Here is a 24,288-nt window from a genome sequence, read left to right as displayed (position 1 = left end):
CGACGCTCGGCGCCAAAATTTGATCGTGGCTGCTGTCGGCGAGCGGCTCCGGACGGCACCCGCACCAGGGATCGGCTCTGGACAGGGGTGAGTGAGCGAGGCAGCGGCACCGGGGAGGGAAGCGGGGTTGCCCGCGGCTGAATTGGCATCAGAAGGGGCAGGGAGGGCTCGCTCTAGCAGGATCAGTGGCGGGGTCCCGGGGGCAGCGCGGTGAAGGCGGCAGGGCCGGTGATGGGGCTCTGCTGGCTCCTTGTTCGCGGTGCCTTAGAGCCGAGGCTGCCGCTTCCCTGGAATTTACCAGGGAAGGTAGCTCCCTGGGATTTGCCGCTCGCGGGCGGCGTGGCTGAGCACGTACAGCAATTCCGCAAGCAGGAAAGGGATGCTCTGCGTGTTCCGAAACGCCCGGGCTTTTCCTTCCCCTTCGGTGGCTACCATCTTTGCGACAAACAGTGGTTTTGCGGCGAGTCTATACCCAAGTGTCGCGATAAACTTTGTGTAAAGGCAAGTCGCTTAGAAATGCTGAAATACTAGTTATTGTTGGGATACAGTCTGGATCTGTGATCTACTTGTTTTTTTTCGTTTATAAGCGCATAACATTTTTGTTGTAAAAGGCTTGCCTTCTTTCCATTTTCACTCAGGTCTAGTTGTTTGGCAGTATGATTAATTGGTTGTTCTTTTTTCTTTATTTTGAAATATATAGGATTATAATCCAGATACCTTTCTTACTGCCTCTCAGAGGATACTTAAACGGGTCCCTTAGGAACATTGCGAAGATGCACATCAAGTCAATTGTTCTTGAAGGTTTTAAATCCTATGCTCAGAGGACGGAAATTAATGACTTTGACCCGTTATTCAATGCCATTACTGGCTTGAATGGTAGCGGCAAGTCGAATATCTTGGACTCCATCTGTTTCGTGCTGGGAATCAGCAATCTCTCCCAGGTAAAGAGATGGGACATTTAAGAAAGGTCTTTAGTCCGTCAGCAGCTTTTCATGTTACTCCAGTGAGTAACCTCCCACGGAAGACTTGAAGTGGTGCTCCTTTCAAAGAAATAGTTTCATTATTTGGCTTTTTCATTACATAAATCTGGGTCACTGTCATTGTTGCTCAGTTTTACATTAAGGTTGAGTTACAACTTCATCCACATACAACAGTTACACCGAGTATGTGGCTTAGGACAGTAGACTAAAAATAACCACTTAAAAGCTAACAACTTCAAGCCAAAGGTCTTTTGCATCTAAAGGTACTAATTTACTCACTTCTAAGAAATGTTTTCAGTTCTGGATGGAGTCTTAGTCTGGCTACCTGTTTCATCAGAAAACAATTTAAAAGTGGTTTTCATGCAATGCCTGCTGTTTAAGAGATAATATATCTGCTTTATTATAAGAAACTGCGTGCTCTGACATCAGTTTTAATCTCTGTCTGAAGGTGATTTTAAAATTTCCATTCTTTCCCATCCCTACCTTCCCCAGTTGTAGACAAAGCCAGCAGACTTCGCTTTCTGAATCATTTCCCTTTGAACTGCTTTGTGAAAAATAAATGCTTGTTAAATTTACTGTCAGCTGGCTTTTTTTACAGATGTATTCAGTGTTTGTTGGGGGCCTCATGCAGAAAGTTAGCTGGATAAATGAAACTAGACTGGCACACACTCGTTATGGTTTTATGATGATAGCACCTTACAGCTCCCATGTGTCAGTTCACATAAACTCATAAATATGCAGCTAGATCTTAATTTTTTTTCATTAATTTCTCCAAAACCTACAGTAGTACAATGAAAATGTGAAGTTAATTGCTTTCAAAAAAGTATTTGTCTGTTCCCTGGACTTAGGTGCGAGCTTCCAATTTGCAAGATCTAGTTTATAAGAATGGGCAAGCTGGAATGACAAAGGCATCTGTGTCTATTACCTTTGATAATTCAGACAAGAGTCAAAGTCCACTGGGATTTGAAGCTAGTAATGAGATTACTGTGACGAGGCAGGTGAGTCTTTAATATTTGTAATTTTTCATAAGCTATATATATTTTTACCATGTTTCTGCAGTAGAGGCAAGGTTTCTATGTTGCCTCTCCATTGTAGTTAGTTACACCAACTGCATGAGCAGATCCAGTGTACTAGCTGGAAATGTTCATAAAGCAAGTTAAAATTTCCATTTTCGTATCTTTCCTCTTAATATCTGAACTGTGTGTTAAATTTGGTCTCCAAGAACAAAGGAACCTTTCTTGTTCTGATGAAGATGTTGGGGTTTTGTTTTTTGATAATTTTTTGATTGTTTAGTTTTTTAAAGTAGAGGTTTTGGAAAGTTTTTTGACAATATTGTCCTCAGTGACTGATCTTATATTTTAGTTAAATGTTTTAAACGTCAAACAAGTTCTGGTTTGATGTTCTGTACAGTATGCACATACATGTGTATGCAAAGATATAACGTGTGATCCATTCGGATTTTTTATTCTTTATTACAGTTTATATTCTCACAATACCAAGCAGTTTTTTTGTCTTTGTTGTCCAGGTTGTTATTGGAGGTAGAAGTAAGTACCTCATCAATGGCGTGAATGCTGCCAACAGTCGTGTGCAGGATCTCTTCTGTTCTGTTGGACTTAATGTCAATAATCCTCACTTCCTCATTATGCAGGTATTGTGTGCATCTTTATAAAATCCAGAAAGAATAGAACTTGCACTAAGTTTAAGACAGGGAGGATAGTGGGAAAACACTAAAGCTCCTAATTAGAGTGACATCTTATAAAGTAAAGAAGTCAGTTAAGTAGTTAAGATTTCCAGTGCATACCCTAAAACACATCTTGTTGCACAAAACCTCACATGTGGCCTTCATGTTAGCAAACTTCTGATTTTGATTTTCTATTTTTTTTTCTCTTTAACAGATAGGTATTGCTTTTATAAATATTCTTTATGTGGCAGATTTTATTTCCTATTATTTGTGCTCTATGTTAGACAGTATCTTGAGTGAAGTTGAGATATATACCTTCTTAAGCCACAATTGTCAAAAGAAAGCTGAGAAATTGAGAAGACTGCAGAGGACTGAAATCCTTGAAATATTTACAAGCAATAATAAAACAGAGCAGGATTAATTGTTTCAAATGTAACTTTCCCAAGTGGGTGGCAAGGGTGGGGGCAGTTTTGTACATACTTTCTTTCTCCCTGTTATATATGAGCTGCTTTGTGATTTGTGATTAAGAGCTTATTCAACATTAGCAACAGTAAGTCTCTAGGAAAAATACTTGCATTACTCCTGTAAGATGTAATCAAGACTGTGGGAGATGAGGCTGAGATATGATGTAAGGGCCATTTCAAGTGTATTACCTGGAAGAGTGACTTATTTGAATTTTGAAGAGTAAAACAATTGAGTAAACCAGATTATTGTAGTAAAAAAAGTGTTTAAAAGTGCTTGAACTTAAAACGTATAAAAGTGAGCAGAAGTTTGGGGTTTGGTTTTTCTCTTTACTACCGCATGGTACACAACCACTGTTCTTGTTTTATCTTTCTGTCACCAGGGACAAATTACCAAAGTTCTAAATATGAAGCCACCAGAGGTAGGAAAACTGCGGGAGTTTTTTTGTCTGAATTGTTACTGAACTGATTGGAATGATAAGAAGCTGTATGTTGGGAAGGGGACAACAAAAAGGTGGAAGGGAGATGAGTGTTCAGCTTAATTGAACCAATCTAGTGTAAGAAGAAACATCAAAGTTTTTTCATTGCTTTATTTTAGATTTTAGCCATGATTGAAGAAGCAGCTGGTACTAGGATGTATGAGTGCAAGAAAATAACTGTCCAGAAAACCATAGAGAAGAAGGAATCCAAATTGCATAGCATTCAAACGGTACTATGTGTTGTAAAGTATACTTTCTTTTATGTTTGTTGCAGATAACTGAACAACTAGTTTAATGTTGACTTTGACTTGTAGAATATTTCATTTCTGTGCCTGGAACTAGATATCCATGCTTAAAGTTCCCATGTTTGAAGTTCAGAGTTCAGTAAACTCAAAATATAAATATTCTGTTATGTGTTTCAGGTCTTAAATGAGGAGATCAGTCCAACTTTACAGAAACTGAAAGAGGTATGGAAAAATTAGAAGGGTGGTAAGGTAGATCCTTCAAGTACTGAAAAAATACTTTGAACTACCTTGAACTAGTTTTTTGGCTAGAAGGATAGCATATTTTCAAGCTCTGTGGAGTTTTGTAAGAGAGAGAATTTTGTCATTCCCTTACAGAGAATGTGATATTTTGGACTTACAGAAAATCCTAAAGAGAAATGTGAGGAGAAGGAAGAAAACAGGAGAGCTAGATAAAAATAGATTTAAAAGTATCTTAGTTCTTGAAAAACTAAGTCAAGCAATATTTTTGGTTTGCAATCAATTATATGAATATTTTTTTAGCTGAGAATAACATGAAGAATCTTCCTCTTACTTACAAATACTAATGTTTAGAGTGCTTCAAAGATTTCTATAGTAGTCTTATGTAACATTGTTTTTCCATCAAATTTTAGAGGTTGTTTTTTTGTTTGTTTGTTTGTTTGTTTTGTCTGTTCAGGAGCGAGCATGCTATCTAGAATACCAAAAATTAGTGCGAGAGGTAGAACATTTAAACCGCTTCTGTGTAGCTTATCAGTTTGTTCTGGCTGAAGAAATGAAGGTATCCTCCACTGATATGCTAAACGAAATGCAGTCTAATGTAGAGAAGTTGCAGGAATCAAGGGCTGAAATTCAAGAGAAGGTAAAACAACTTAATGAAGATATCGCAGAGATGGAAAAGGAGAAGGATAAGGTAAATGAAAACAGACTTGTGCTCATCTGAATACTGAATACAAAGAATTTTAAGACACCAGAACTATTTTTATAGATAATATACCCTTCAATTTTTATCTTGTGATATGTTGCTTTGATTATGCATTGTTTATTGTCAGTTCATTGTTGGTTTTGTCTAGAAGACATCCATTTTAAAAGGGGTTTATTTTGTCTGAAATGCAAATGAAAAATAACTGAAGCATAAAAGCTGTTTCTTCTCATGTTCCAGCTCTGCATTCAAAGGTAAGTTTCGCCAGAGACTTTTCTCTGTTTTTGTTGATGTCTCTAAAGAAAAGTAAGCAAGGTTTTATTTGACAGTAATGAGTATTGACTTCAATTTTGGGGGCAGTAAATTTGACGAGATACAGGATGGCCCATTTTGTGTCTAAACCCACCTTCTGTACAGGGACAGTGTCCCATCTTATGGAGTGATGTAGGTCTTCAATAGTACCTTCAAGTTAAGTTGGATTTAAGAGGTAAGAGATAGTTGGACCTGTTTGTATTGGAGACTACAGCTTGCTTGGTCAGATTTCCTTCTACATAAAGCTCTGAACAGAAGACAAAATATTACAAATACTGCCTTGGTTTCAGAGGCTAAATTAAATTTCCTTTATTACTGATTGTAGGAAGTTGGTGGTAAACTCCGTGCACTTGAAGCTGCTCTTTCAGAAAATCAAAGAGTTAATACAAAAGCACAAAGTGCTGTTGATCTCAAGAAGCAAAACTTAAAATCTGAAGAAGTTAAGTACAATGAATTGGAAACACGCATGCAGAAGGTAAGTTATTTGTATATAATTTTCCTTACATATTAAATTACAGTAATTTCACGACTACAAGGCGCACCCTTTTGACTAAAATTTTGGCCCAAACCCAAAGTGCGCCTTATAGTCCGGTGCGCCTTATATAATGTATAAAGTTGCGAAATTTGCCAGCCCGGAAGTGCAAGCCACAGTGGGGGGGCAGTGCCATGGGAGTGCCGAATCGCAAGGGGGGATGGGAGTGGGTGGCTGCGGCCAGCAGGAGCTCGCAGAGAGGGAGCTGGTGGCCACAGAAGCCGCGGCCACGCCAAGCCAACCTGGAAGTGCGAACCGCGGCCGTGCCACAGTAGCCCTGAGCTGCCGCAGTCCGCTGCAGCCCTGAGCTGCGCCTCGCCAGCTGGGGCCAGGGGTGGGTGGGAGGGCCGGGCCCCACACACAGGGAGGGGGCCAGGGGCTGTGTTTAAAGGCTACGCCAATCTGTGAAAAATATTTGCAAATTGAGCACCTGCCAGTAAACCCCGCTCGTGCGATTCCGTTACTAATTCATTACTTTGTTGCATGCTGTGCGGCTCCTCGCTGCAAAAAATAAGTGCACCTTATAATCCAGTGCACTTTATAGTTGTGAAATTACTGTCATTTACAGTAATTTCACAACCATAAGGTGCACCGGACTATAAGGCACACCCCCTAGGAGTCGGCAAAATTTGCAACTTTGTAGATCAGATAAAACGCACTGGGCTATAGGCCGCACTTTTTTTTTGCAGCGAGGCTTCGCCCCCAGCTCCCCCCACTCGGTTGCTGGCCGAGGCCCCGCCTCAACCTGGCAGCCATAGGCCCCTGGGCCCACCTCCACCTGGCAGGGGCGGTGCCGCAGGCCCCCGGGCCCGCCTCCACCCGGCTGCCGTGGCACTACTGGCTCCCCTCACGGCTCACAACTCACACTTCCAGGGTGGCAAATGTCGCAACTTTATATAAGGCGCACCGGACTATAAGGCACGCTTCCGGATTCGGGGCTAAATTTTAGTCAAAAGGGTGCACCTTATAGTAGTGAAGTTACAGTAATTTCTGAGAACAGCTGTTTTTTCTTTCCTGTTATGGTATGAGGAATCCTCTGATTGGCAAGAATTGCATCAAGAAAGCAGAGACAAGGGCGTTGTTTAATTTGTACAGCATAGGAAGTAGGTTCCCACTCAGACATGATGCAAATACAAATAAAGTACAACTCCTTACGGTTCCAAATTTTCTCTTAACCTCAACAGAGGTTCCTGTAACTTCAGTTATGCTCTCTGGACACATGTTGCTCTTAAAATTAAATGAGAAGTCTCTGCCTTGCATATTTTTGACCATTAATTGTTATTGTGCAGAAGGATCATTTTTTAGATGTTGGGAAGAGCGAGATAATTCTCCTAGTTCTTGGGCTGTTGTTACCACTTCCTGTATTTCATCTTTCTGTAGATACTCAGTACACTCATGGGGCAAGTAACACATTTGAAAATATGCAAAGACGTATTGCAAGATCACAAAATCTGACAAAGGGTCATAGAAGTGACCCTTTGTAGCTGATGAAACTACAGTAATTTCACGATTATAAACCGCAGTTCAGGGTGTCGGCAACGTTTCGTTTTTCCTCCATAAATAAACCGCACCGGATTGTAAGCCACACTTTCATTCACGGCAAGGATCCGCATGCAACTTTTCACAAAGTTGCCATTTAGTAACAGAATCGCGGGATCGCGGAGTTTACTGACTCGGCTCAGGGCCGTGTAGGCTCAGATCGGCCCCACTTTTCCCCTGCCGGGGCCGTGAGGGCTTGGATCGGCTCAGGGCCGTGCGGGCTTGCACTTCCGGGTTAGCAAATTTCTGAACCTCATCAATATATTAGCCGCTCTTGGGGTTCGGACCAAAATTTTAGTCAAAATTGTGCGGCTTATAATCGTGAAATTACTGTACTTGTTGGTCCTCACCTAAACAACATGAATTTCAAGGTAATAAATTCAGGTTCTCTCTTAGTTTGTTTTTTTAAATTTTTGTTCTTTGTTTTTCTGAAGGATTTGAAAACATTATTGTCAAAGGAGAAAGAAGTAAAGAATCTAGAGAAGGAACTAAATGCTTTACTGGAAGAAAGTGAAAAAGATGCACATGCTTTAGCTGCAGCACAACAGCGTTTTAATGCTGTGTCTGCTGGCCTGTCCAGCAGCAAAGATGGTGAAGAAGCTACTCTTTCAGGACAGATGATGACCTGCAAAAATGAAATTAGCAAAGCAGTAACAGAGGCTAAACAGGTAAAAAAAAATCCCTCTGCCTGTCTCAGGCTTGCCTTCATGCTTTTGAAAATTGTCTGAAAACCAATTTCCATATTCTTTAAAGATCAATGAAGAGGTGCAGGATATCTATGCAAGTTATTTTACATTTTGGTATATGCGTCAAACTAACTTTTTGATAAAATTAAACAAAATATCCTTGCACAGAAAAATGCTGTAGCATTGCGGCGATGAAGTATTAGAAACTGACGTTTGAGATATAAAGTAGGATTCATGGTACTCAAATGATCAATAGTATTGAATAGGAAAAAATTAGGACTGTTGTTTATGATATACAAAGAGATTTCTACAATTTTTAATAGAATCAAAATAAAGATGCTTGTAATTGTGAAATGGAGTTTAGAAGAAGTTATTTTCTCCTTAGTTAAATTGTATGCTCAACACACAACTGAAAGAGACCAATGCTTGTTTTGACTTAATATAGAAAACCTCTGCTGCGGTAGTTGTGATAGTGGAGTTTAAATTTCCAAAGTTCACTTCCCTTGTCTCACCTAAGGAGGAATTCTTCCCAGCAGAGTAACAAGGACAGCTGCATCCCACCTTATTTTACTTTGTTTCTTCTCAGACTCTGTCCATGTTCTAATATATTACCATAGTTAAATACAGGATCTCTGTTTTTGTTTCCAAATTACCTGTGCCATTATTTTCAAAAGCTAAGGCTGGTTTTTGTCATATCTGCAACTAGTGGAAAATTTTATAAGTTACATGGACAGCTTGAATAGTGCAATTTGCAACTGCAAGATTGTCTTTGAACATCCAGTTCCATATTTGCTTACTCCTTATAGGCTCAAATGAAATTGAATTATGCACAAAAAGAATTAAAGGCAAAAGAAGCTGAAGTTAAAAAAATGGATGAAGGCTACAAGAAGGACCAAAAAGCATTTGAAGCTGTTGAACAAATGAAAACAGCCCTAGAGAAACAAATGAAGGAGCTGAACTATTCAGGTCCGTACAGGCTTCTGATGCATAATTTTGGGGCAATCTGCAAAGGAGTATAGAAGTGTCATGGGTTGATCCTGACTCGATGCCAGGTGTTCACCAAAACTGTTCTATCCCACTCCTTCTCAACTAGAGAGAGGGGACGATACACTGCAAGAGCTCGTGGGTTGAGATAAGGACAGGGCAATTGCTGTCATGGGCGAAATAGACTTGACTTGGGAAGATCAATTTAACTTAATCTCCCAGGGTTTATTTAGTTTCTGATTTTCTGTACCTCTTCTCCATGAGTGGTGCAGGGGGATAGGGAATGCAGTCATTTCCTCACAGGTTATCTGTGCCACTCCTTCCTCAGGGGCAGGACTCACACACTTCCCCTGCTCCACCATGTGGTTCTTCCCAAGGGAGGCTGTTCTCCCTGAACTTCTTCAGTGTGAGTCCTTCTTAAGGCCTACAGTTCTTCACAAACTGCTCCAGCATGTGTCCTTCTCATGGGGTGCAGTCCCTCAGAAACAGACTACTCCAGCGTGGGTCCCCTGAGGGGGTCACACGTCCTGCCAGCAAGCCTGCTCCATCATGGACTCATCTGTCCATGAGTGCAGGTTCTGACAGAACCCTGCTCCAGTGCTGGTTTCCACAGGCTGCAGGTGGATATCTGCTACACTGGGGACCTCCATGGTCTCTGATGCAGAGCACAGCTACTTCTTCATTGTTTGCACCACAGGCTGCAGGAGAATCTTAATTCCAGTGCTTGGAGCACTTCCTCTCTCTACTTCACTGGCCTTGGTGTTCCTCTCACATAATTGTCGCTCCTCTTTCCAGCCACTGCAGATAGGTTAGGCCTTTTTTCCCCTCTTTCTATATATGTTATCCCAGAGGTTTCGCCGCCAGCAGTGATGGCCTGGGCCAGTGGCGGCTCTGTCTTAGAGCTGGCTGAAGGATGCAGGAACAGTGGAAAACAAAAGAATTTATGCTCTACTTCCCATCAGGAATTAAGAGGCAATGTTCAGCCACTTCCTGTGAAACAGGACCCTCAGTATGCTGTTTTGGTAGGCCGTTTTAGAAGACAAAGGGCTTAATAATGGATGCTCCCTTCCCTTGTCCTTTCTATTCGCTTTTTCTGATGAGCACTACTTCATAATAGTATGGAATATCCCTTGGACCCCATATCGTGTCTATGTCCCCTCCCAGCTTGTTGCCACTGGCTTTTGGAAGAGGGACTGCTGGGACAACCTTGGTGCTATGCCAGCATGCTTAGCAGTAGCCAAAACTGTTACATTATGCCTTTTTAGTAGAAACATAAAGAGCAGTACTATGAGGGCTGCTGTGGGAAGTGTTAGCTCCATCTCACCCAGCCCCAATGCAGGAGAGAAATGAAAAATCAAGTACACTGCTTTCATGCATAAAGAAATTTCTCTGATCTAAACTCTGCAAGTTCTTAAACTTCCAGAGAAAGCAGCTTAAAATAATTTGATTTTATCAACTTTAAGCAGAACATTTTGAAGTTTGATGGCACAATTAAATTCCAGCTAAAATTTAGATGGAAAAAGAGATGAACACCACTATTACTTTATGGTTTTCTGTACCTAAAATACTTCTTAGAGTTGATTTTTTATGCCAGGTAACATTTGTTTCAGACACTACTCAAAACTGTTAGCTGATATTCCAGATTAACATTTAGAGAAGAACATTACACTTTAAACATTTATTTGCATGTTTGTTGTCGTGATGGTATTCATTTTTTTAAATCTGAAAATTTACACAGAATTTTAGAAAGTCTTCCCTACATATATGATGACAAACAATGTAGGATACCAATTTTGAAGCTAATAGATTTCTCTGCTCTGGATGTATGTCTACTGCTTGTGTTCAACTCTGAAGAAGAGAAAGGAGAAGCCCTGCTAGCAAAAAAGAAGGCATTGGTTTCTGATATCAGCCGGCTAAGAGAGCGCAGTGAAAATTTAATGGCAAAATTTCCTCATCTGCAGTTTATGTACAAGTAAGATCCCAGTGTGCTCCTGAAAGACGCTTGAGAGGGCTTTTGAGGCCCTTTTACCAGATAATTATACCAATGTCTTAGCTCTTGCTTTCCTCTTAGTGCCAGTGAATAAGACTGTCTTACCTGTGCTGCAAAGTAAAGGGGAAGGTGAGGGGCAAAGTTAGGAAATGTTGTAATCTTACCAAAGCCACTAGAATTTAAAAGTTTGGTCTGATGGCATTTCAAGTCATAACTTCAGTAGCTAAAGCCATAGAATCCAAAGGTCTAAACTGGGAAAATGTAATCATTGTTTCTTGCCTGTAGACACAAGTAGACTTGCTCTTTGGAGGTCAGCTCCAGTCCCCAAGTTTAATTTTTTGTGTAATAGAATGAACATACTCCTTTAGCTATGGTAGTATCAGAACTCATTGGAAAAATCAATTCAAAGAACATCTAAATAAATCAGGAATTACATTCTTTTCATGAATATGTAACTGATTCTTTATTTCAAATCTCTTCCTGTGAAGTATTTATTTAACCCTTTTTTGCGTGGAATTGTTTTTCTGATAGAATTTAGAATTTAGAAAATAGAGAACAATAAACATCATGGATTTTAAACAGAATTTTTTTAAAGATGCGTGAGAGAAAAACAAACATGATTCATACTCCTAATTTATATTTTTTTTAAGACATCCAGAAAAAAATTGGAACCCAAACCATGTGAAAGGCCCTGTTGTGTCTCTTTTCACTGTGAAAGACCTATGCAATGCCAAAGCCCTGGAAGCAGTGGCCGGAGGGAAACTCTATAACATTGTTGTGGACACAGAAGTAAGTTTATTGTGTTACTTTGGAACTCTGAATTTTGAGATGTGGTCATATGGTTTGTGGCCAGCAAGCATGTGCCTCCTTACTGAATGCTTGGGAGGGATTTGGACCCATGTACCTATTTTAATGGGGTCAAGAAAGTCTACATAGTTGGTGGCAACGTGTTCTTCCAATACCCTATTGTCTCACTTTACAAAATCGCTTGTGTACTCAGGTATGCTTTGTAACTATTTTTCATTTGAGGTTACTGGCAAAAAGCTTTTAGAAAAGGGTGAACTAAAGCATCGATACACCATCATTCCATTAAACAAAATTTCAGCCAGGTGTGTTCAAGAAACCACAGTCCAGTTGGCCCAAAGCTTGGTATGTAAATAAATATACTCTTTACATTATATTGCTTCCCATTTTCATTTTATTTCTGTACTAAAAACTTGGGATTCTTAATGATTATTGTAACACAAATTTCTGCAAGGTTTGAGGATATATTGATTTTGTTTTCCTTTGTATCCTTTCAATTTTTTGAGGTTTAAATGAGTGTTAATTATTCCACTTGTAATTGAAATAGTTTTAAAATGTAATGATACTTTTGGAGGAGTGATTATCAACAAAAGATAAATCAAATTTGAAACTTCTTATAACTTAAGGCATACTAACTGCATTTCATTTGATTTCTAGGCTGGCCATGGTAACTTGAATTTAGCCCTTTCTCTAGTTGTATACGAATCTGAACTGCAAAAAGCAATGGAATTTGTCTTTGGAACGACATTGGTCTGTAATAACATGGATAATGCTAAGAAAGTGACTTTTGACAAAAGGATAATGACGAGAAGTGTTACTCTTGATGGAGAGGTGTTTGATCCCCAAGGAACTCTGCACGGAGGCAATTGCTGTTTCTATTCATATAATGCTAATAATATTGTGTGTCTGTTTATATGTTTATAGCTCTTGCATATTAACAGTGGCCTTTTTATTTATACTCATTCTTACTGGGAATGATCTGTTTCAGCTAAAGTTGTCTTGAGCTGAAATAATAAGTTTAAGAAAAAAATAATTACAAATTTCATATAAAGTAATTCAGATTTTAAATACTTAAATATTATTAGACTGTATAATCCTCTTGGAAGCAAAAGTACTTGGAGTTCAAGCACTTTTTGAAGTAACTAATCGTTGGTTTCCGATAATTTCATAAATTATGGAAAGTTAACTGTTTGCATAAGACGTGCACGTATAGTATTCAAAGCTTGCAGAACTATGTTCTGTAACAGAGGAGGTAGTCTTTCTCCTCTGAGAACTCTAACTTTAGCCTAGCTCCCTTATCTGTTTCTCAGCAGATTAAATTATCAACCTGCCTCATAATTAATGTTTAGAATTTGCGATTAGCACTGGTGAATCCACTGGTCTAATTCCAATCAGCCTGTTTTTTTAAATTTTTCATTGAACAGGTGCTCCTTCACAGGCTGTACCAATATTGTCTAAGCTTCAAGAAGTGAAAGCTGTTGAAATAGAACTCAAGGAAAAAGAATCTGAACTTGCAGCTGTAGAGAGTGAGTTGGCAAGCTTGAAGACAGTTGCTGCAAAGTAAGGATTGCACTATACAATCTGTGTAATTTCTTTTAATGTGACTGAGTAAATTTAATATAATGAGTTGTTTTGGGAAGCCATAGGCCTTTTGAGAATGTGATATGCAGAAAATAATTCCCTTCCTCCCCCTTCTCCCAATATAATTCGTAACCTCAGCAATCAAAAAGCAAATTCAGTTTTTAAAGAAAACATGCAAAAAACTCTTTGTTTTGGATAATAGTAGAAAAACAAGGTACGCATTGATGTCTAATTGAAATTGGTTGAATTTTCATGAAGTCTACTGAAGAATGGATCTGTTACAGACATATTTTTAATACCTGTACAGAATTCCATTTTGGGGTCAGTCTTATTTTTCTTGTACGAAAATAAAAAGATGTTAAAAAGGAGTATGAGTGATACTGTTGTAAACATTTAAATTAAATAATTTTAAGTATATTTGATTTTCAGCTACTCAGTTACTGAATAAAATATTAAAAGATGAAATAGAAAAATATATTTAGTCAGTTCTGCAAAAAATGCCGTAAGGAGGTGGTGTTGCATAACATACTATCCACCAGCTGGTTTTATTTTTTCAAGTTGCTTTGAGCTGCAGTAGACTTCCAGAAATATAGCTAAGAGGAGGAAAGAACTTTTGCTTTTAGATCTTTTCTTTAATTCTTCAGTCTAACATCTGTTATGCTGCCAGCTGGGGAAAAAGTGCCAAATTCCATGAGTTGCATTTGTTTTAGTACATCAGATCAAGGCTAAGTAGTAGGAGCTACATTTATAATAACTTACACGTCTACATACCTCACAATCATTATTAAAGCAATTATATCGGGTTTTCATTCTTCTAAACTTGTTTGCCCTACTGTCATCACTGTATCTCACATGAGAAATGGAATATAGATATTCATCCACTTACTTCAGCTTTGAAAGTGAGTACCCTTCCATATAGCAGTGTGTGTCACTACTGTCTCCAAAGGTACCAGCAACTGAAGCAGCAGTGGGAGATGAAGTCTGAAGAAGCAGAGCTGTTGCAAAAGAAGCTTTGTCAAAGTGCTTACCACAAACAAGAGGAAGAACTGCTTGCCCTGAGGAAAACCATTGGTGATAAATGTGTTCTTACTCTTTTAACTGCAAATTAATTACTGAGAATGAGATGGATATCTGGTTGTTTGAGTAACAGAATCTTTATTTAAGAAAGAAGTACTTTTCACTTTAAAAATACTAGCTTTATATTTTGGAACATGTAACAAACACAGAATCACAATGTTCTTGCATAGAGGTGATTCACTTAAAGGTAGTCATTCTCTTACAGTAAAGGTTATACTCATATTGAATGTTTTTAATATACTTTGTAAGAAAGGAAAATACATCTTTGCAGGGAAGTTTAAAAATTTATTTAATCCCATATTTGAGAAATCTTTGCTTTTTTCAAGGCATCTGTTTCTGTAGATACTTAAGGTTAGTAATACAGTTTGCTTAACAAGAAAGCATTGGAAAGAAATATGTTTCATACAGCTAAGGAAAGACAAAAACACACAAAATCCAGCAACAAGCAAAATGTATAAAAATTGGACAGAAGTGATACATATCTAGACATAGTATTCTAGGGATGAGGTGGTATCTTGTTAGGTAGACATCTAATTAATTATTGATTCTGATACTTGGCATACTCATTCCTCTTTTAAAAAAAAGATTGTCTTTTCATAATGGCTGTTTGGTCCCCAATAACTGATAGCAACAGCACATGTCTTAGAGTAATCATTGACTTCAGCAGCTAGGCAGTGTTCAACCACTTTTTCCTGTTGGAGCAAAGATTTTTTTCAGTTGGTGTTTAGGATGTAAATCTAAAGATGAGAACAGTGCTTAATCTCAGTGCTCTACTTCTTGATTCAGCGGATTGTGAAGAGACATTAAGAAATACTGAAGAGAGCAAAAAGAAAGCAGAAAAAAAATACAAGGAATTAGAGAATAAAATTAAAAATGCAGAAGCAGAGTCTCTAAAAGAACGAAAAAATGCGGAGCAGAACCTAGACAATGCCAAGAAAAAGGCAGACACTTCAAGCAAAAAAATAAAAGACATGCAGCAGGTAAAACTTCACTCTGTTGATAGTTCTCTCAATGTTAAAAGTGGCCACAAAAAATGAGAAAGTTTGATTCTCCTGAGGTTTTCATGTTGTCAGTTTTGAGACTTAATATATTACTGTATAGTGACTTACATAGTCACAGACTGATGTTTTTTGTCTTTTTCTTTCTTTGCTTTTGTGAGATTGCACTCTTGCTCAAGAATGGGTGCTGTTAATCTTCTGCAGCATTTACTACATCAAACTGAATCTTAATTTTTTCCATCAAACTAAATCTTAGCTCTTTCCATTAAAGTATAACTAATAAATTGGAAAACATCTCTCTAGGAAGTCAAAGCTTTAGTTCTGGAACTTGAAGAGCTGAAACAAGAGCAGGCCTCCTATAAACAACAGATAACAGCTGCAGAGGAAGCAATCAAATCCTACCAGGATCAAATTGATGTTATGGTGGCTGAAGTGGCTAAGACACAGGTAAAAGTGAATAAATACTGTGTTTTGTTGTCTATTTTGATGTTACTCTGTGTGATCCTCTGAACCTCGCATTATAATGTATATATTTTTCTGTAGACTTGCTTACCATGCTCAGTCAGCCTAGGTAGTTATGCTTTTTGCTTCACTTTCACATCAATTTTTTCTCTACTGTGTCAGTTCTAATAAGGCTTTAAGGCCACCTTTAAAAGAGGCAAATAAATGTCTGCTGATTTGCTTTTTCAGGAATCTGTAGAGAGAGCACAGAAGGAGCTTGCCAAGCAAAAGGAAGTAATTGCATTACATGATAATGAAATCAAAGAAAAATCTGCAGAGATGCTAAAATACAGAGAACAAAATAACGAATTACAGCTTAAGGTTAAAGAATTAGAGCACAGCATCACCAAATGTCAACAAGAGGCTGCTGATGCTGCTGCCGAGGTATTTAAAAATTGTGCTTTTCTTCAGATCTTGTGACCAAGAATGGTTATTTCCCTTACCCCATGCACAGGAAATGGCTGTCATATTTTCATCTCTCAATGTGCAAAGTTTTATCTGAGGAAGAGGGAGTAGAAATTGTACATTATACAGAAGCTTATCTGTATGGAGTAACAGAGGATAGATCACGGTGAGAAAGTGATCAGTAAGAACATTCTGAATGTGTGGAAAAATTAGATAACTAATTAAAGAAGGTAATTCTATGGTATAGTGTCATTGGTATGGTTCAGATGTAGAAAAAAAGTGCTTCAAGTAAGTAAGATATACATAAAAGTTGCCTTCAGTTCTTGGTTTGTCCACAATGAAGGAAATCACACAAAGCATTGTACCTGTGCTGCATTGGGGTAGAAGAACTAATGTGTTAGAGTAATTTCAGAATGTAGATGGAGGGGTTTTGTTTCGTTTTGTTTTTTGTGGTTTTTTGTTTGTTTGTTTTAATTTTTAGTTCACATTTGAGAAGTGTGAGAAAAAAGCCTCAGCATATCTTTTTGTTTACAGGTGGCCAAAATGCTGAAAGAATACAAGTGGATAGCATCAGACAAGTCACTCTTTGGCCAGCCAAACACAGCCTATGATTTCAAAAGTATCAACCCTGAAGACGCAACTCAGAAGCTACAGAAGTTGCAGGAACATAAAAAGAATTTGGGAAGGAATGTGAACACGAGAGCTATAAACATGCTTTCTGATGCAGAGGAAAGGGTAAACATTCTGTGCTTTAATATATAAAGACTGGGCAGGCTTATATACAATATATATAGATATATAATGTAGCTTTATGTTTTCACGTGCTCTGTTTCTCAATACACCAAAAATAAAGCTAAACCTTCATGAGATAGCAGGAAACCTTTTGCTGATTCCTTCATACTAATTTACATCTTTGAACTGTTCATTAGCACACCAGGTTTTTAGGTTACTCACAGTCTTGACTTTGGGTGGTGAAAAAATACTATTTTATTCCTTTCTACGCCAGTTCATCCTGAGTTGAAGCATTAGCAAGCTTTGTGGCATCCATTAGAGTGTCTAAGAACTATATACTGTGTTAAAAATTGCAGACCAAAACAATATTCATCTTCAAGCATGATAAACTTGATGGTATAGCAAGGTTGTCTTAAATTAATCTGTATCTTCAGGCTATTCCAGTTTGTCTGAAAACTGCCCACTGATTTTATCCTTCAACTTTTCTAGTACTCTTTCCTCCTATCAGCCTCCAGAAATGTCCTTTCTTCTACGGAAAAGCAAATGAAACGTTATTAACTGAGAAGTGCAACTTTCAGAGCAACATTGTCTTTCCCCTTTGCTGATTGTTGAAAATTCTGATGCTTTAATTTGCAAATAATCCCAAATTTACACCCCACATGCAGCTAAATGAATGTAGTAGATTTTAATCTTGTGGTCAATGACTGTTTCATAGCTACACAATGATACAGTGAGGCTGTAAGGTTAGCACAAAATGCATTTGAGCACAAAGTTCATTGAAATAAATCTTTTCTTCTCGTTGCACCAGTACAATGACTTAATGAAGAAAAAAAGAATTGTAGAGAACGACAAGTTAAAAATTCTTGCAGTTATTGAAGAGCTTGACCGGAAGAAAAAACAAGCTCTAGAAATTGCTTGGAAAAAGGTATGACACTTGAAATTTATCTTCATGATTTAGTAGAGGATCGGATTTATCTTAGATTACATATTTCCTTGGGAAAAGAAGTCTGGTTTTAGAACTAATATCCCTGACCTGTATTTAAAAATAACCACTTTATTTTTTCCTGTTTATTCCTACTTTTGAGAATAAGACATGAATTCTCTGAGAGTTGTACAAGTCCAGTTAAACTTGCAAAACTACCTTCTCATTCCCTTTTAGTACCCACAAAAATTTCACGAAGACTAAGGCACATTGAAATACAATCGGGTTTTATTTTTGGGGTTTCTTTTCTTTTCTTAAAGCAGTATTTTACCAGAGTTAAAATTTTCTGGTTCTATGTTGTGCTTTGCAGTGCAGGCTGTGGACCTGGGGTACTGCTCCTGCTACTGTCAATATACATAATATTGGGATAGAGCAATGTCTGATTCATGTCTTGGTTACCTAGATACTCTGCCTTTTTACCAGGTCTGTCGTATAATGAATTATAACAGAAGTACAAAACTGTCCCTTTCTAGATGGAAATCTTTTGACACTTTCTTTTCTTCTGTACAGCAAAACTTTTGCTTTTTGGCCTTTGAGAAAATTGGTTTTAACCAAGATTAAATTGCATGTAGATGAAGTATCTGTTTAATTATTAATTATCCTGCCTGTACTTAGGATATCACTGACAAAATGGCACCTTCTCATTGTAAAAATCGTGTTTGGCAGAAATTAGTGAGCTGTAATGGAAAAGTATCACATGGTGGAATTAAGCGTGTTTTCAGATAAATTCCTAAACCTAGGAAATCTTAATCTGCATTTACAAAATTTAATTCCATCCCATACCAGGACACTGCTTAAGTAAACCTGGGAAGAAAAAAAGTGGGGAAGATGCCAGCATGTATCTCTTATATGGTGATTGTACTTTTAGTAGTCCATTAATTGGAAGAAATTGCAATTTGCCAGTTAATAAGTCTGAGTTAGGGCATAACCGTTTCCCTGGCTGATGGCATAAAGAAGCCTTCCAATACATCTTTCATTGGATCCTTCTAAAATGCTTAGTACGAGGTGTCATATATCCTTTGGTGTTGCTTCTCTCTTCAGTACAGAAAAAATAAAAGCTATTGTTTTCTCACTGTTGTGTATGTGACACCAGAAGTCAACATTTTGAACTGGGAAAGATGTCCTGAGTGTTGTGCTGCTCACCACTAAGCTTTTCATTCTTATGTGCTCTTGGTCAAAAGCATGTTCATATCTTTTGTGGTCTGACTTCTAGGTGAATGAAGACTTTGGTTCCATTTTCTCAACACTCCTGCCTGGAGCCAGAGCTATGCTAGCAGCCTCTAAAAATCACAATGTCTTTGTTGGTATGGAGTTCAGAGTTGCCTTAGGAAAAACCTGGAAGGAAAACTTAACAGAACTAAGTGGAGGACAAAGGTTGGTGAATTAATTTGTTTTCCATTGTCATTGTGTAGGTAATTGATAAGTCTAGCTAAATAAAGTTCTGAGAAGCAAAAAAATTAATCTTTTCCTTGTCAAGTCAGGGACTCTGCTTCCTTCCAAATGGACTCAATATTGGAAGCACTATTAATACATTCTGACTTACTTAGTATAAGATAACAAACAAGATTTTACTCTTGTCACACAAAAGTGGCAAAAAAAACCCCACTTTTAACTCTAGGTAATACTGATGTATGTTGAATTAAATGCTCATCTCCTTGAATTGTAACCACAAAAATCTATATAGGCATGTATTTCCCTGGTATACAAGTAGTGTCATGGCAGCAGTTTTCTTCTCCAGTGTCTATGTCGGCTGTGTAGGGTATGTGCTTCTTTGCAACTGCTCAGGAAAAAAATCTTAAACTGAAAAGCAGAAACAGAATTTGGGAAGAGGTGAGACAGAGATACAGAACTTTATAAGGACAGAATACTTGAAGAGCCAGACATGGAAAAACTCATTGCAAAACTCATAATTGGAAATAGAACACACAATAGCAGAATTTTAACTATCATTGCCCAACTAATGTGATCTTTCAATAAGAAGTAGTAATATTTGCTGTTTCTGTCAGAAATGGGAAAACTCATTCCCTATCTTCAGAATCATAGTAGTAATATGCTTTTGAGGGAGCATTTTAGAATCATGGAATCATTTAGGCTGGAAGAACTCTCCTAAGATCATTAAGTCCAGCCATTAGCTTAACTGTCAGGTCCACCATTAAACCATGTCACTAAGCTCCACATCTACATGTCTTCTAACTCTGTCCATGAGTGCTGACTCAACCACTTCTGTGGGCAACCCATTCCAATGCTTGATAACCATTTCAGTGAAGAAATTTTTCCTAGTATCCAATCTAAACCTACCCTCGTGTAACTTGAGACCATTTCTTCTTCGCCTGTCTCTTGTTACCTGGGAGAAGAGGACAACCCCCACCTGGCTATGCTCTCCTTCCTGGCAGCTGCAGAGAACAAGAAGGTCCCTCCTGGGCCCCCCTTCTCTCCTGGCTAAACAACACCAGCACCTGCTCCTCATCAGACTTGCAATCCAGACCCTTTATCTCCTTCATTGCCTTTCAATAATTGTTTTCAGAAGCCTTTCAGATGAGAGTAAAACATAATTTTCTTGTCTCCATACTAGATCATTGGTGGCCTTATCCTTGATATTAGCCATGCTCCTCTTCAGGCCTGCCCCAGTTTACATCTTGGATGAAGTGGATGCAGCCCTTGATCTCTCTCATACACAGAATATTGGGCAGATGCTTCAAACTCATTTCAGACACTCCCAGGTATGATCTTGAAATTTTTCTCGTAATAGAATGGTTTGGGTTGGAAGGGGCCTTAAAGATCATCTAGGTCAATCCCCTGCCACGGGCAGGGACACCTTCCAGATTGCTGGAAGGTCCATCCATTATTTCCAAAGGCAGTCTGGCGCTGAGGACTCTGGGCTGTTTACCTCTTTTGTTCTAGGGATGTTTGTTCTATTTCTGAGCTGTTTCAGCTGAAAGCTGGACTGACATGGCAATGGAAAAACTTGAATGTTGTAGCAGTGGTGGTTAAAACAGAGCAATAGGGAGGACCATCTGTGATATGTTCAATGTCAGGCATGACAACATCCTGAATTCTTTTTTCCTAGAGCTCTTTAACTTAAGGTTAAAGATATTTCATGTTGATCTTATTGAAATAAGTCAGGCACTACTGGAAAGGATCTCTCTATCATTGTGACCTGTACATGAAAAAAAGGCAGTACCTGTCTCTGATGTAAGGACTTGACCATTCAATAATGTGAGAATGAGGAGGGGAACATTCAGAAACAGTATTGCAAAATAATTGTAGTAGTATCTTTTGACTAGGTAAGATCCTACATTCTTTCATAACTAGTGGCACAGTTTTTTTCTGCGTTCTCTTCCACCTTGAACAGCCATCCTGTACTGTGGACTGTATCCCAGGCCAGGTGCTGGGATATGGACAGAAGTGGCATTAGCTGCAGAAGTGTACCTTGACATGTATAGTACATTCCATTGGGCCTTGGTTAGTTTTAGATACAGTAATTTCACAACTATAAGGTGCACCGGACTATAAGGCGCACCCCCCGGATTCGGCAAAATTCGCAACTTTGTAGATCAGATAAGGCGCACCGGTCTATAAGGCGCACTTTTTTTTTGCAGTGAGGCCCCGCCCCCAGCTCACCCCGTGGGGTTGCTGGCCGAGGCCCCGCCTCAACCCGGCAGCCATTGGCCCCCGGGCCCGCCTCCACCCGGTAGGGGCGGTGCCGCGAGCCACCGAGCCACCCTGGACCCGGCAGCCATGGGCCCCCGGGACTGCTTCCACCTGGGAAGGGGGGTGCCGCGGCCCCCCTAGCCCACATTCACACGGCAGCCATGGCTCCCCGGGACTGCCTGGACCCAGGAGTGGGGTTGCTGCCGGCCCCCCTAGCCTGCCTTCATCCGGCAGCCGTGGGCTCCCGGGGCTGCCTGGACTGAGGAGCGGGGTTGCCGTGGCCCCCCTAGCCCACATTCACGCGGCAACCATGGCTCCCCGGGAGCGGGGTTGCTGCGGCCCTCCTAGCCCGCATTCACGCGGCAGCCATGGCTCCCCGGGACTGCCTGGACCCAGGAGCGGGGTTGCTGCCAGCCCCCCTAGCCCGCATTCACGCGGCAGCCATGGCTCCCCGGGACTGCCTGGACCCAGGAGCGGGGGTGCCGCGGGGCCCCTAGCCTGCCTTCATCCGGCAGCCATGGGCTCCCGGGACTGCTTCCACCTGGGAAGGGGGGTGCCGTGGCCCCCCTAGCCCACATTCACGCGGCAGCCATGGCTCCCCGGGAATGCCTGGACCCAGGAGCGGGGGTACCGCGGCCCCCCTAGCCCACATTCACGCGGCAGCCATGGCTCCCCGGGACTGCCTGGACCCAGGAGCAGGGGTGCCGCGGGGCCCCTAGCCCACCTTCATCTGGCAGCCGTGGGCTCCCGGGACTACTTCCACCTGGGAAGGGGGGTGCCGCGGTCCCCCTTGCCCACATTCACCCGGCAGCCGTGGGCTCCCGGGACTGCCTGGACCCGGGAAGGCTGGTGCCGCGGCCCCCCTTGCCCACATTCACCCGGCAGCCATGGGCTCCTGGGACTGCTTCCACCCGGGAAGGGGGGTGCCGCGGCCCCCCTAGCCCACATTCACCCGGCAGCCATGGGCTCCCAGGACTGCCTGGACCCGGGAGGGCGGGTGCCGCAGCCTCCCTAGCCCACATTCACCCGGCAGCCATGGGGCCCCAGGACTGCCTGGACCGGAGAGGGGCGGTGCCTCGGGCCCCCTGGCCCGCCTCCACCCGGCAGGGGCAGTGTCGCAGGCCTCCGGGCCCGCCCCTAGCCGGCTGCTGTGGCACTTCCGGCTCCCCCCACGGCTCTCAGCTCACACTTCCGGTTTGGCAAATTTCGCCGCTTTGTACATCAGATAAGGCGCACCGGACTATAAGGCGCACTTCCGGGTTTGAGGGAAAATTTTAGTCAAAAGGGTGCGCCTTATAGTCGTGAAATTACTGTAATTTTTTTAAGAGTATTACTGAGGTATTCGCCAAATGAAGGAAAAGGGGTCCTCTCTTTGGAAGCCTTTTCTAGTGTTGTTTGGATAGCAACATTTATTTTAAGTGTTTCTGGTTTGTTTTAGTTTATTGTGGTGTCCTTGAAGGATGGAATGTTCAACAATGCCAATGTCCTCTACAAGACCAGATTTGTGGATGGTATATCCACTGTTGCAAGATACAGTCAAAATCAAAACAGAAAAAAAGAGTCTGCCTGCAAAAAACCTGAGAAAATGCATAAAATACTGAAGACAGTAACAGGACCTGTAGAGTTGGACTGCAGTCTTGCATGTTAAGTGTTCCCTGTTGCTTTTAAAGTTCTTCTTAATGTGCTAAAATGTCTTTTATATTAGTTTTTATCTGTATTTTATTAGGCATTGATATTCATGGGAAATCATCTTTTTTAAATTAAATCTTATTAAAATTTGCTTAATAGAGCAATTTTAATTTTAAACAATTTAATCCTTACGGTGCGCAGCAATTCCTGTCATTCCTCTGTAACATTTACAAATAACTGTATATAAGCAGTAGCTTCATAAACTTAAAGCCTTTAGATGAGGAAAAACTGATTCAACTACCAGTGTTCTACAGCATTCAGAAGACCTGTAGCAAAGTGTAGTAACAGTCTTCCTTGCCTGTTGTCAAATTCGAAAGAAAAGTGTCATACCAATTTTTGTTAGTATGTAATTGTTTGTTAAGAAGCAAAGCAATCATCAGCAACTAACTTCCAAGCTATTTTTACAATATTTAACCTGTTATTAAATAAAACTATACAACCTGGTTGTGTGTGTGCCTTCCTTCCAAGTTTTTTCACTGAACAGTGCCTTCTCAGAATTAAATCCTTTCTCAATTTTTAACTTACCTGAATGTATCTTGCTCCTTTCACTGGCCAGAAATGACGTGTCTGTAGGGCTCAAGCCCAAACCAGTTTTATCACAGCGCTGTAGAGCAGGTCTCTGCTCACCACAGCACAGGACCCATGTGTGATCTGTGTATGGTGGGTGTATGGTGTGACAGCAATTCCCTTGCCAGATGATGCTTCAGCCACTTAGTGGCCAGCATCACTGAGGTTTGTGTTTGCATGCTGTCCTCTGCTTATCTCATTTGTGTCCCTTCCTTTTCTTCCTTTCTGAATACTATTTAGAAACTGTTACATATAATTGATGTTGCACTGGGGGGGAAATGTGTGCATGTCCGGAATAATTTGGAAATACTGAAGTTCTTGAATATTATTTTAGTAAGTTTTCAATCTCACAGCCTCATCTACCATCTTGTATATCTAATATATACAAGACTGTATATCTAATAAATGCAGAGGATGTGTCTGTAATACAGACACATGTCCTAACCCCACTTGGCTGCAGGAGACCAATCTATGG

General features: G+C 40.2%; 1 protein-coding gene across 1 annotated transcript; it reads left to right on the top strand.

Annotated features, from left to right (window-relative positions):
- Positions 1–6: 6 nt before the first annotated feature.
- On the top strand, positions 7–23,635 carry SMC2 (structural maintenance of chromosomes 2). Its single transcript, XM_033084774.1, has 25 exons — positions 7–87; positions 701–941; positions 1,829–1,978; positions 2,506–2,628; positions 3,506–3,544; positions 3,721–3,831; positions 4,024–4,068; positions 4,541–4,774; positions 5,421–5,570; positions 7,601–7,834; positions 8,659–8,818; positions 10,691–10,808; positions 11,477–11,615; positions 11,856–11,975; positions 12,288–12,492; positions 13,055–13,190; positions 14,158–14,282; positions 15,075–15,268; positions 15,590–15,733; positions 15,977–16,171; positions 16,727–16,927; positions 17,733–17,849; positions 19,120–19,280; positions 20,479–20,626; positions 22,996–23,635. Exons 2-25 carry the CDS (start codon positions 774–776, stop codon positions 23,203–23,205), a joined length of 3,627 nt encoding a protein of 1,208 aa, XP_032940665.1. The 5' UTR covers positions 7–87; positions 701–773; the 3' UTR covers positions 23,206–23,635.
- The last annotated feature ends 653 nt before the right edge of the window (positions 23,636–24,288 follow it).

Source organism: Catharus ustulatus, chromosome Z (assembly GCF_009819885.2).
Source record: "Catharus ustulatus isolate bCatUst1 chromosome Z, bCatUst1.pri.v2, whole genome shotgun sequence".
Taxonomy (NCBI): Eukaryota; Metazoa; Chordata; class Aves; order Passeriformes; family Turdidae; genus Catharus; species Catharus ustulatus.
The sequence above is the reverse complement of the archived record's forward strand: the minus strand, read 5'-3'. Positions and strand labels throughout refer to the sequence as shown.

Excerpts from the sequence above, each read along its gene's own strand:
- SMC2 (XM_033084774.1), top strand. The coding sequence starts at position 774 with ATGCACATCAAGTCAATTGTTCTTGAAGGTTTTAAATCCTATGCTCAG. Across the intron at positions 3,545-3,720 it reads TAAATATGAAGCCACCAGAG|ATTTTAGCCATGATTGAAGA; the intron begins GTAGGAAAACTG and ends GCTTTATTTTAG. Across the intron at positions 11,616-11,855 it reads ACATTGTTGTGGACACAGAA|GTTACTGGCAAAAAGCTTTT; the intron begins GTAAGTTTATTG and ends TTTTCATTTGAG.